The sequence below is a fragment of the Condylura cristata genome, unplaced genomic scaffold (assembly GCF_000260355.1).
Source record: "Condylura cristata isolate star-nosed mole 26May11 unplaced genomic scaffold, ConCri1.0 scaffold00012, whole genome shotgun sequence".
NCBI lineage: Eukaryota > Metazoa > Chordata > Mammalia > Eulipotyphla > Talpidae > Condylura > Condylura cristata.
This window is the reverse complement of record NW_004567113.1, coordinates 35,782,184-35,795,521: the sequence shown is the minus strand read 5'-3', so window position 1 is coordinate 35,795,521 and position 13,338 is coordinate 35,782,184. Positions and strand designations below refer to the sequence as shown.

The 13,338-nt window shown below is 32.7% G+C and overlaps 1 protein-coding gene across 2 annotated transcripts in view; it reads right to left on the bottom strand.

Annotated features, from left to right (window-relative positions):
- Nucleotides 1-13,338, bottom strand: part of ATP8A1 (ATPase, aminophospholipid transporter (APLT), class I, type 8A, member 1) — a 207,502-nt gene that overhangs the window by 135,157 nt on the left and 59,007 nt on the right. The window contains exons 7-12 of one of the 2 annotated variants that reach the window (XM_004681323.2): nucleotides 10,423-10,496; nucleotides 7,862-7,931; nucleotides 6,925-7,052; nucleotides 4,299-4,410; nucleotides 2,789-2,954; nucleotides 1,343-1,470 (exon numbers count right to left, since the gene is read on the bottom strand). In XM_004681323.2, the coding sequence (XP_004681380.1) occupies nucleotides 1,343-1,470; nucleotides 2,789-2,954; nucleotides 4,299-4,410; nucleotides 6,925-7,052; nucleotides 7,862-7,931; nucleotides 10,423-10,496 (678 nt within the window). The remainder of the gene's footprint in view (nucleotides 1-1,342; nucleotides 1,471-2,788; nucleotides 2,955-4,298; nucleotides 4,411-6,924; nucleotides 7,053-7,861; nucleotides 7,932-10,422; nucleotides 10,497-13,338) is intronic. The other variant, XM_004681324.2, reaches the window with a different exon arrangement.

Sequence of the window (13,338 nt, the reverse complement as noted above, 5' to 3'; positions counted from 1 at the left end):
GATTGTAGCATATTTATTTTCACATGTCAAATTAAAAAGTTAAATCTGATCTTTTCCATTTCTGTACTTCAGACTGACTGATCACTGACTGTTCTGAAAAAGCTTGTTGAGCGGTAGACACCCGATTTTATGGGGGATATCAAACAACTGGCCAATATGACTAGAATGTGGATCACACTGGGAATCATGTCAAAAGCAAAAAACAGGGAGATGGGTTTGTTGCAGGGGAGGAAGATGTGAAAGAAGAATAAACTTGACGTGCTGAGTTCAAACATTCTACAAGACTTTCATTCCGAAACATTTTCATAGTAGTATTGGGCAGCACCAAACTCAAAGGGAGAGAGGCACTAATCCCACTTCACATAAAGGAGAAGTGCTTATAGAGAAAGACCTGTCTAGAGTATTAGAAGATCTCACTTTACTAGAAAGGTGATTGAAAAGCAAATGCCTGCTGGATTCATCCAGCACTAAATTACACAGTTATTTGAAGCAAATATTTTTGAAATTAAAAAATAAAAAATAGTGATTTCTTATTTGCTTTTCACAGTGAGCTACCTTATTATTCTTACACAGGCAATGTTCAATAAGTTTTAACTGTATTTATAACAGTGTTATTTATTATACTGTTTTTCAGCAACATATATTCTACATGAAATGAGCTTTGCCTGCCATTCAGTTTAGATTTCTAAACCAAATTTTATGGATCTTTTACCAAAGAACTAGAGATTCACACTTGAGGTCAAGCATTTACCAGGGCACATAAAAGTTGTAAGAGTATTAATCAGTTGCATTTTACAAAATTCCAATATTGTTCATATGAAAAGACTTAAAAGACAGAAACAGCAAAAGATAATATCAATATTTCAAAAGAGAAAAACAAAACGTATTGGCAGATTAGATATGCTCATTTACTTAATTTACACAAGTTCATTAATTTTAACAGCAGTAAAAATAAAACTGAGGGAAAGTAACATATTTTATTAAAAGCAAACACTAAGGAAAGAGTCAAGTGACTTAGAAAATTTCACACATCAAGTTATAGAACTAGAAGTCCATTTCAGATACTTTCATCCTAACTCTGTGACCCTCCCAGCTCCACTCCAATACCACTTGTAATTTAGTTTCTGGAGCAAGAGACCTAGGACATTTCATTTGTATACTTCTGTGATTCTGATGTTAAACTTAATTGTAGTTATATTAGGCTCAAAATTATCTTGAAATATCATGACATAGTCAATAAAGATAAGGTAAAATTAAACTGTTTTTCTAAGAGGTCAAAAGACTATCAGGAAAAAAGACAAAATTTATGTTTGGACAGATTGTGATAATAATTTATATTTACCCAATTTATGAAGTATGCCTGGGTAAATTTTACCACTTCTAATGTAACCAGCAAGCTGATAGGAATCAGATTGTTGAAAAGGATGATGAAGGTCAAGAAATTCAGTCCAAAATTATTAGCGCCACCATCTGTTGGGGAAGGTGGGAATAAAGTCATTTACAGTTTTACACTATATTTGCACTAACTGCAACACTTTAGCATAATAAGAGTTTTCCATAATATACAGTATATGTAGAAGGTTTTGGAGGAACACTGTGCTAATATCTTTATTTCCAAATACATTCTTCAAGATGAAATTGCATTACCTATGTTAATTATGTTGTGAATTCTATTAGGAACTGCATAATGGTTCCAGAAAGTAAAAGTACTATTAAATATTTAAAATCCTTTGCCTTGCAGAAAGTTTACAATTATTAGGGATATGACTAAGGGCTTCTAAGTGTAAAACCTCAATTGGAAACACACACACACACACACACACACACAGAATTTTTAATTTAAAGCATGCTTTAGAAGAAAACAAAATAACACCAACCAAACAATCCAAATAATAAAAACAAGTCAGTAGTAAAAACAAAATAGGACTGAACTCTGCAAAACTCAAATCTATGTAAATTATATTTTTTCCTCTGGATAATGAAAATAAAACAATAGCCATCATAGATACACAGTACATGAAGAAACAATCTGTTAGTAATAGCAACAGTTCCATTGTTGAAATAGCAAATCAATGACTGTTAGTAAATATCTGAAACAGCTGCTAACCTTAATAAATAGAAAAAAATCATTTTTGCTATAAAATTTTACTAGATTTTTCTTCATACTTAGAAATTATTTACTAGTTAAGTATTCACCAATAGGAATAACAAATTTACTTCCTAGAAATATTCAGTATTGGCATATTAGTCCTACAATAATAAAAAGTTAAAGGCTCCAATAGGAAACAAGAGCACTTCCCCTAGGACAAGATAACTACTAACACAGAATTCACTACATTCATGAGTTAAAGATACATTCAATTTAAATATTTAAAAGCTTGCAAACTAAATTTTGGTGCTTTAAATGTATATCTGCTTATATTTTAAATGTTGGAATAAATAAAAAATAAATTTAATAAATATTAAGTATATTTTAGCACTTAAATGCATATTTCACCTTTGATACATGTTCAATCTGCTTTTTCTTAACCACATATCCATCTAACCACCTGTAATAAAATATTTTTTAAACAATAACATAAAGGTAATTAAGAAAATGCCACTTTTTATTCGAGTACCCACTTTTCAAGGTTTGTGAAATTTTAGAATCTTGAAAGGATTAAAAGCCCAGCTATATTGGCAACAGGTGTTCTTTTTAGAAATAATTTGGAAATTTGAAGGTCATTTATAAAATAAATAAATTTTTATTAAGAGATGAAAATAAGTGCCATAAGCAGTTTGTTCTTACAGTTTAAATTGAGATACCAGTCCTTTCCAGAATGCCTTCTATTCCAAATGGCGGAGCCCACAGAACAGACAAGAGACATGGCAATTAAGATACAAAATAAAATCAATATTTGTACATTTGTTATCCGTTCCACATTTGAGAGTTTAAGTGGTGGACTTGTTGAATTCTGTAAAAAGAAACAAGAGGAATAATACAACAGGTAAGAAAGGACTTAGTAATGTTTCCCGTATTTTGATAGGATGACAAATTCAGTCAAATGCAAAATCTAGACAATGGTAGATGCATTAAAATTAAACAGAAAATAATCATAGATGTTATGGGCTGCCATTGGTTAACAGTTTTTTTCTAAGGCAACTATACCACTTAAGTCTTTTTCTAGGACAAAAAACCAATAAGAGTGAGAGAAGGATGTTACTTTTCAGACATAGCTTTGGCATTATGGCAAGTAAGCTAAACAATGGATTACTTGACTCGAAGTAAATAGGGTGGATGAAAAGTAGCTAGCATTATCAGCTCTGGAAGATGCAGACGCACAGATCTATATACACAAAGCTATACAGCTGGAAACTGCAAAGTATGAAGACAATTCTGGTTTCCACATTCCTGATGGCATTTAGTAAACATTTCACACAACAACACAACAGCAATCTAAGTAGATTTGGCTACAGAATATAACAGAGGTAAGTTTCTGCAGTACTATTTAATGATAGAAAAATGATATGTGAAGTGTCTTTGCTAACCAAGCATCACAAAACGGATGGACACAAAACGGCAATTTCTAGAATTCATAAAATAGGGAGTGGTGGAGTCATTAACTGCAGAAACTGCTTACTGATTTTCGTGCATCTACAATGTCTAAAATTATCAGCCCTATGAGAAGATTTCTATATAACATTTTAAAACTAAGTTTCCTACACCTGGTGGGAAAACTAAGTTTCCCATTGACCACCAAAAATATAGCATTGTAGTGAGGGACTGTTCACAGGCATTTGCAAGTACTATTTCTACAAATACTAATCCCAGTTACAAATGTTGGGGTTAAAACCAATTTAAAATGGTTTCATATAAACATGCAGTGGAAAAGTAGCTAACGCTTCATTCATAAGTTTTTTCTTTTAATTTCATGAAAAAAAGCTCTAAAAATTGATCACTGCATTAAAATAAAATCATAAAGCAAGTACTTTAATGCAGAGCACTCACTGCGGCATGGATGACTTGTATGAATCTTTGCAATAGTCAGTAAACGCTGTCCAGCACTTATTGGGCAAATAATTACAGAATTATTGAGAGCGGAGGCTTTGGGTGATCCTGGTGACTTTCAGGTTATGAAATGGGAGCAGGTAGCCATTTCATAACCTCACTAACTGCAGACCAAGATTCTGAATGCACTCAGGGGGCTCCAGAATCTGCAACAGATGGTCTGCCGTTTCTGAGATTACAATACTGAGAGCTACAAAGAGCACATTTTCATAAGACTCAGCACCAGAGGTTTATATAGATAAAATCCTACCTGCATCAGCTTGGTGTCATGTCCAGTGTAGACAACTATTCCATGAACCCACTGTGTATTTCGCAACTGAGCGCCTCGAAGAAGAATCTGATCTGCTCCCAGGGGAACAGTGCTGTGACAGATTATGCTGACATTAGAAACACAGAGACGCTATTGCCACCATATAGCTCCAACAAAGTTTCTGTTGTTAAAATAACCCTTCTCACATTTACTTTATTTTTAGAAAAGAAATAATTTTCCTACCCATAGGAATATTTTTCTGACACAAGGACAGCTGGAGGGGAGCATTTAAGTTCTTTCTCCTTAACATCAAATCAGTCATTTCCTACAACTTCACTATCCAAAATAGTAAGTACTGTTTTAGAACTCAAAGACTAACTTCAAACCTATTTAAAATTCTGTTCATTTTTAGTCAGTCTATTCAGGTTCTGAGATTTTGAAGGTGCTAAGTTCAGGGAATCTGTTATCCTTTACAAAGTTAAAAATAGCTTTTTGTATAGTGAAGTGTATGTAAGGTAAGACAATACACAGATGTCATCATATACTTGCATTATCATCCCAACCTTCCAGAGACATGATTCTGATTTTAAAATCTCTAGGGCAAGTCAAACACCCATCTGGTTGAGAGTTTATTGGGGCTATTTATTTCATATGATTTAAGTCATACTTTTTTTGAATAAGGGTCAACCTGAGATTTTTTTTTTGGAAGGTTAGTGATGCTATCCACTAGGGGAGGTTGATATAATCTTGTACATAGATCAGAAGGGCACAGGTGTAATCTAGTCTTGATGGGAATAGCCAATACAAAATTTAATAGCTCAGGGATTCCTATCACCACTTTATTTTGGTAAGAAAAAAAAAAAGAAGAAATCAAATATAAAGAAAAATACATCTAGACATTCCAAGAAAAAGGAACCATTTCAAGAAGTTTCCAGAGAAAATAGAACTTGTCAGAGGAGGTAAAGTGAGACTGAACTGTCATGTCTTGTGGCTTCTATGCTCAGGCAAATATCTTAGGCCACTAGCTGGCTAACTCTTGAACCTTATTTCTGAAACTGTACAAATGCTAATAACTCAGGTAAAATCAGTCCAGATGAGTGGGTAATAACATTCCCTCAGCCCTCCATTTAAATGAGTAAATCTTCAAGAAACCATGTATTCTAATTTAGAAAAGAACCATCTTGTGAGGTCTCAAAATTTGGGGCATATGTCAGTGCTGGAAGGGGACTCAGGACAAAAGCAGCCATCCAGACTGCTTTTAGGAAGTTGCTGGAAAATGTTCTGATGTATATATGAGTTAACAATTCCTTAAATGTTCTCTACCCTCAGCATTTGTGAGACTGAAATAAGGTATAAATCCTACAAAAACTAAAAAATATAACTTTCAGTTACAAGGTCAAAATTGTAAGTTTTTAGTTTTCATATGGAAATCCAAACTCCGGGCATTAAACCATGACCTTTATTCTTAAAGGAAATAAAATACATTTATGTCAAGCACAGGGACTCTAAGATTTCTGGGCTAACACTATAAAGTCAACTGTACTACAAACAGAAAGGTATTGAGAATCTCTTTTCAACTTTCATGTAAACTAAAGCATAATTTATGAATTCTATCTGTACCCTAATTCTTGGTTCCATCATGCAGTTTCTCCTTGAATTTGCATGGATTTGCTTGGCATCAATTTGGTGGGGGAACTGATGAGAAACGGAAACTATCCAGTTAAGGATATCAGATTACAAAGGAATACTTATAAAAATATATCATTAATCTATAACCATATGCTCATGGAAAGACTGGACTCCTGCAACACTCACATGAATAACTTCAAATGAATAACTTCTTCACCTCCTTCTCACTTTTGTTCAAACGTGATTTTCCCAGTGAGACTGAGAGCACAATTACTAAAAGTAATTCACTCCTAAGGTCTCTCAGTCTTCTTTACTGAATGCTACTTTTCCCCAAAGCATTTAACACTTTCTAACATTGCATTAAATTTTATTTTTCATTGTTTGTCTGTTTGTGCCCTTACTGTAAAAAGGCAAGTTCACAAAGGCTGGCATATGTGTTTGCTTTGTTCACTGCTGTTTCCTTAATAAGTACTGTTATTAAGTACTGTTGCTTAATAAGTACTGTTGCAGGAATCTGGGAAGAGGTAGGAGAGGAAGGGTAGAAAACCAGGAAGAAGTAACAGTAAAAAGATGACGACAGATGAAAATACAACCTAGAAAGTGAATGTGCTTTTTTGGGATAGAGTGTGAACTCCTTGAAACATCTAGAGATTACAAGAAAGGACCCAGACCACAGAGAATGCACAATTTATCCTATAACATCAACACTCTGATTAAAGAATAAGTTACAAAACAATGTGCCATAGTCCTGCAAACATCCAGCTGCCAGTTGGCAGGAATCCAAAGGAAGTCTCCTTTTATACCAGGTGGACAGGGTTAAGATACAGCATTTTTACAAAAGGACTCTTGGGTAGAAGCCGTGTGTAAATGTTTAAGAAAAAGTTTCTCAGACATAAGGCCTGGGGAACAACAAAAGATGTATGTGGACTTGGAAGTCACTCAGCATTACATGCTAAATAGACAATTTGGCATTTTTATAAAGACTGATTTTACATACCTATTTCCATTAAGCCTTATGTTCCCAACAAAATCGTAAAGATGTCTGTTTGGACTTTCACACTCGATTCTGCCAGAGATTTGCATCAAGTTCTCTATATCTTTTATGTCTGATGTTGCTGGCAAACCCTGTTTTGAAAGTTTTAAATAAGCAAAGAGTGCATTAAATAAGTGTGTGAGAAATAAGGATTCTTAGTTCATTTAGGTTTTAAGATCTAAGAGTACCACTATTTTATAAGAAATTCTACTCTTCATACAATCTCTGTCAAATACAATTATTTAGCATTGAAGAATCCAAATCTGTCTGCTGAATGTCAGAAAGGGGATGAAAAATAAGTTGAATCTAAGCTGAGAGAGCTTAGTTGTTTCTTTTCTTTGACTCTACTGAGAAGAAAAACTTCAAAATAGTTCTTCACTCTGGTTTCTGTGAGGACCTCCTACCACATCCCATTCTGCCCACCTGTCATTTCACTTTTCAGCTGCAACTCAAGGTGATACATTTTGAAAAGTGTCTTTAAAATCTCTAAAAATAAAAATCTATAATGACTTTCTATTAGGGGTGGAATGAGAAGTAAATAAAGAAATCTAAATAAGCCAAATAATAATTCAGATCAGGTGACAGGGAAAAGAAATCAACTAACACATGTGAAGAACACTTAGAACTACTGTTATTACTCATTAGCTAGTATATAAACTTGAACATACTATTAAAAATCTATCTTCATGATTCAGTATATTAAATCATGTAAGTCAATTTAAGTCTTCCATGATACTTAATGATACTAGTTAATAAATGTTTTTGATAGTGGCTAAAGGAGAATATATTTGCAACTGGACAAAACAAATGACTTAAATTCAAGACAGTAGCACTAAGAAATAAAGTTTTTAATTTCATGTAATAAAACAGCAATAATTATATGACCTGCATGAGAGCTTACCTGTCTGATTTTCAAGTTTGTTTCACCATCTAAGTTGGACGTTTCAATGTAGCACATGGCCTGAGGCTCACTGTTGTTTAATTTGAAAAGCACAAGAATTTAGAGGAGGAAGGAAGGAAAGCATAACAACATTTAAGTGCTCAGATTCACTGAAGCTTTTCATTCTAAACAAAGCTTTAGTTGCCTAGTTTCTTTTATTTTTTCATTTTAACAGTAAGATGCTGTGAGACAACCTATGCATGACGCATGGATCAATTTTTCAGCCAGAAGGACCCAAAAGCAATTTCCTGACCATAATCAGTACTGATCTTCAGGGTACAGTAAATGATTGGATTGCCACATTATGCTTCAGTTGTCCATCCATATAGACACAGCAGTGTATTGAAATGTAGAGCACTTTTGTGTCCAGATTTGTCTTTAGCTCAAAAACCTTCATGTGAAATTTCATACTTGTAGCACACATGCAAATTGGCTAAGGAAAGTGGTTGACTAGAAAATTCCAGATTTCTATGCTACAAACTTGTTTCTACTATTCTCTTGAAGAGGTAAATAGGATCATGTGAACCATAATATTTACATCTTTACACTACTTTTTAAAATGGCATGAATATATTTTATAGTGAAAGTGGATATATACTTTCCCTCCCTATTTTTTTCTGCTCTTATTTATTGAAATTGCTTCAGAGATTCTTATGACAGCTAAAACTAGAATCAGTCGACTGAGCAATACTACTCCCTGAGTTGCCCTGCTAAGATCTATTTAAGGGTGCTCATCAGTGCTTTAATGGTCTAGTGAGTGTTGGCTGGCTGAAGGGTCCATGTCTCCCATGTAATCACATGACCTGCACTCTGGGTCTCCTCATATATTCCTCTTCGTAGCTAACTTCACTTGCCCAGCAATTGTAAATCTGTAATTCTGCAGCCCAACTAGATAATCTGATCCTCAACTATAAAGAAAAACATTTTGAAGTCAAGTTATTAGCAGTAGGTTATTTAGTAAGCCTAATTTACTGATGTTCAAGTAACTAGGACGATAGTCTGGTAGCATAGGTAGTCAAAGTTAGAAATGTTCAACTCTCAAACACTGGAATTTTCTAATCAACTTCCAATGTGTACATGTGCAAAAGAGACTAATCCTAATTTCAGAAAGGAACATTTAGCTTTTAATTTTGTAGGCTGGAGGAAACTGTGGTCTGTGAAAATAAGTGAAATACTTGCTTATTCATCAAATATTTTACAGACTTGTTTTAATGTAGCTTTGTAATTCTCCAATTTACTTTATGGATTTCCCTCCCTGACCCTTTTCTTTTAGAAACTGATAGATTTCCTCAACTGGAAAGTTTTCTATTTTTGAAATATCAATTATTTTGAAATTTTATTTTTATTAATGTCACAGTAGTAATTTGGCTCTGGCAATTGCTCCTATTGTACTTATTTTTAAAATTTGAAACATAAACAGTTTATGAAATTATAAAACACATTTCCTGATAATGTAGAAGCATGATGACCAATGCTAGATGAACAAAATTGATTCCATATTTTGGTAGCAAATGTATTAAAACTTTACTGATCAACATATCCAAGGGCATTCTCACATTAAAATGAGATTGATTGTAATTCTTTTATTTCTATTTTTTTAAAGCAACTTTCTGGGACTGTAAATGGCTAGGATATCAGAAAGTGGAATGGTTGGCTGCTATTTGATATGGGGCCAATAAAATATGCATCCAAATTCAGAACACTGTTAATCCCTTAAGTCAACTGTTAATGAAGTAGTTCTTAACAGTGCTATGAAAAGACAGCAAGAAGGTGCAGATAAGGAATCATGCTAGATAATAAGTATTTCAGCAAATTATGATGACATCCAAAATACAAGCTACAGTCAGAGAAGCAAAGCAGGCTTTTGGATTAGTAAGTGGAAAATGAAACAAGATGCACATCACAATACAGACACTAGTAAAACACTTATCACAGTAACGTGCATTTTGTCACTAGTTACAAGTGGGATAATAACTGATCTCAAAGCATGCAGTACAAAATGTACAACATCCAGTTTTGTGCAGGGGGTCCTCTGTAAACCCTATACAAGCCCAAGTTACAATCATAATCAGTGAAGGGATTCTATAGAATTTTATTAGAAAGTTTCAAATACAAAATAGGTCAAATTTTATAAATTTCTTAATAATTGTGCTTCATGAAAAAGCTTAACACTGTTTAAGACAATATCCTAGGAAGGTAATAAAGAAAGTCTGAGTAGTTAAGCATGTTATTAATATAGGAATCTCCATTAATGATGCATAGGAATTAAATCTTTACTGGCAGGACTTAAGGACTCCCACTGATAACAATAGGAGCTGAATCTGTCCACTTGAGGGATGAACATCATCTAACACTGTATATAAAGACTTTTAAAGATCTGCAAATGTCCATCACCAAGGAATACAAAAAAGTTTGTATTTAAAGGGAGACAAACAGAACTCAAGTATGTTTGAGTGCAACTGCTCTCTGGTGTAGGGTGAGGATCCACATACACACATCCTGTACATCTCAGTGGTTCTAACCTTGAGGACAAGCTGATGAGATCTGCTGGGAGATGTTCCCCATTGGTCACTTTCACTATTTCCCCTACTGCCACCTATAGGTCCCAGTTTAAAATAATTAAACGGAAAAAAAATGAATAACAGAGAAAAAAAAAACAACAAATGGACAAAAGAGACAGAAAGTTTGAAATTATTATAGAAAATAATACATGTTAATAAAAATGTCTAATGCCATTTTTTTCAAAACATTTTGATCAGGTCTAGTGGCACAAGAAAAGTAAATATTAAGGATTAATTCTGGTTTTTAAACCCAACTTTGGTGAATACCTAATTTTTGAAAGTATTCATAAACATGTCATACTCAATAAAAAACTATTTTTGTATAGGAAGCTACTTTACAGATTTTTCTTTCTCCAATTTCTGACTCTCATACCATATGCTGTATATCTACTCCATCCAAGAAGGAAAGAAATAATGGTGGCAACAACCTTTGAGGTTTTTGAAAAACAAAGATGTATGCAACATGTGGTCTCCTACACATACACATGTATTAAAAATTTTCTGATTCCAGAACATTTTCAAAGTTAGCTGCATGAATATTTTATTAACTTTAATTCAAATTTGTAAAGATGAAGATTCAAGAAATTAGAAGTCACAATTGCAGACTTTTGAAGTTTTTACTAATTAAGTAACACATTATTTTAGGAGGTAAGCTTTTGAATCCAGGAGAAATTTTTCAGAGGGTATAAAATAGATATTCTATGAGTTAATAGGTCTTGAATTAGTAGGTTGGGGTTTTTTTTTTACTTTCTTATATTTTATATTGTTATATTCTAAAATTCATTTTCTTTATTTCAAAGTGGAAGTAATGAAGCACAGTGACTTTCAGCCATGTTCATGCATTAACGCCAACCTATCCAAAGAAGATGTGCTACTAGTAACTTAATTGCACATTTTTTTTGGTAACTGAAATATGATAAGCAGTTGTTTATTCTTACTGATAAATAGTATGTTCACCTATAGTTAAAAATCACTATGCACTAATTTTGAGTGGACAGTGGGATATGCAGATATATTAAAAGTATTCCAACCTTAGTCTAGTCATTAGCTAAAGTAAAGCAGTCATAAGAAAGTAAAAAAATTCCTTTTTCTATTGAATGATAATAAGAAAGACTATGGTGGGCTCAAAAGAGCTAAGTAATGCAAAAATTCTTTGAGAAAAAAACAAGTGAAAGGTGATATTTTGTCACTTGAATAGAAAAATTTGTTAATATTAGTCTTACAATTTATTTTGAATCCTACAAAACAAAAAGCAATGAATCAATAATCTATTTAAAAATAATGATCTTTGGAGAGAGCTAATTATAACAGGTGCTATATCTAAGATATAGGAATAATTTTGATATATCATTATTAATAGCACTAGTCAAAGTTTTTAGCAGAAAAACATTTTAGGTTTAGATTTCAGAAAATAAATTCTGTAGAAAAGTTCTGATAGTCAAGAAATACAAGAACAGAGATTACTGGGTATTTCTGAGACCTTGGAGAGAGACAGAAGTATTTTGAAAACTTTCAACCTAGAATTAAGTTAAGAGGGTCAATTATCCTCATATCTTTGAGCATACAAAGTATGTTAATTAATGGTTTAGCATTTATGGTATTCTTGGGTATGACAAGTTTAATAAGGGAAAGACTTAATTTAGAGATTGTCAATTTAAACAAAAAGGAGAACTGCGTAATATTAGAATTTGGTAATCAATCTCTCTATTTTGCTAAGATGTAAAATCAAGGCCTGAGAGATTAAATATTTTGTTTAAACTCACCAGGCTAGAATATGAGCCTTGGCTTTCTGCCTTCTAAACAAGAGTTCTCTCAAGTATCTGATGCTACCTAGTAGCTGAGATAAGGATATTTAAGTTCATAGTAAACTTATTCTTAGGAGGCCTTGTATGGTTCATTACCTTTCTTACAGTTTTGGAAACTTACCCTAGTAAAGTTATAAGCAAAGAAAAGTAATAACAGAAAGGTTGGTTTCAAAACCTTTTAGTTTTTATTTTTCTGAAAGCAAAACTTATAGGTTAGTGATACTAAAACCTCCTAACTATGTAAAATATGGAAATACAACTGCAATATTTATAACTATAGTTGCAGACTTACTACTGTAAATATATGGGTAATTCATTTGCTCGACAGTTTCACTAGCTTCTCATAAATTTAAACTTAAATAATGACCTGATTAAACAGATTTTGAAAAAAGGACACTGTCCATATTTATACGTGGGTTTTACAAATAAAACTGTCCAAGGAAATGATGATAAACAACCTCTAAAATATATTAAAAAATACTTTTTCTTAATTTATTTTAGACCTAGTTTTATATTTTTAAACCCTAAAACCATTTGAAAGTCACATTCTTTACAGGGTAAAAGTGCCATGTGTTCTGAATGCTAACTCATGACTATCTTAAATACGAGTAAAACAAAAAATTATTTAAATTCAGTGATGAAAGAATTTAAAAGAACACAGCAATTTAATTTTTTTGTTGAGGGATTATGGCATTTCAAAAGATATGACAACAAAGAAATTATGCATCTGTTTTCTTGTACCAGTTCACCATAACATCAAGAAACTTTGTAGGAATATATCAATGCATCATAGAGGAATTTATCATGAACAAGATTTGCAAGTTCAAATCAAAAGAACCCAGTGCATATATTATATAGAATAAATGATAGGACATCTTATAAGGGATTATTAGGATCTACAAAAGGATCTGAACATATCCAGATTTACAGTACACTCTAATTGTAATTATAGCACTGGAATTATAGAGTACCTATCACTTATTCTATATGGCAAACTTGAAAGAGTCCTTTCAGTAAATCATATTTTTTAATGCTTAATTCAAAATCACAGGAGAGGTTTAAAATTCTTCGT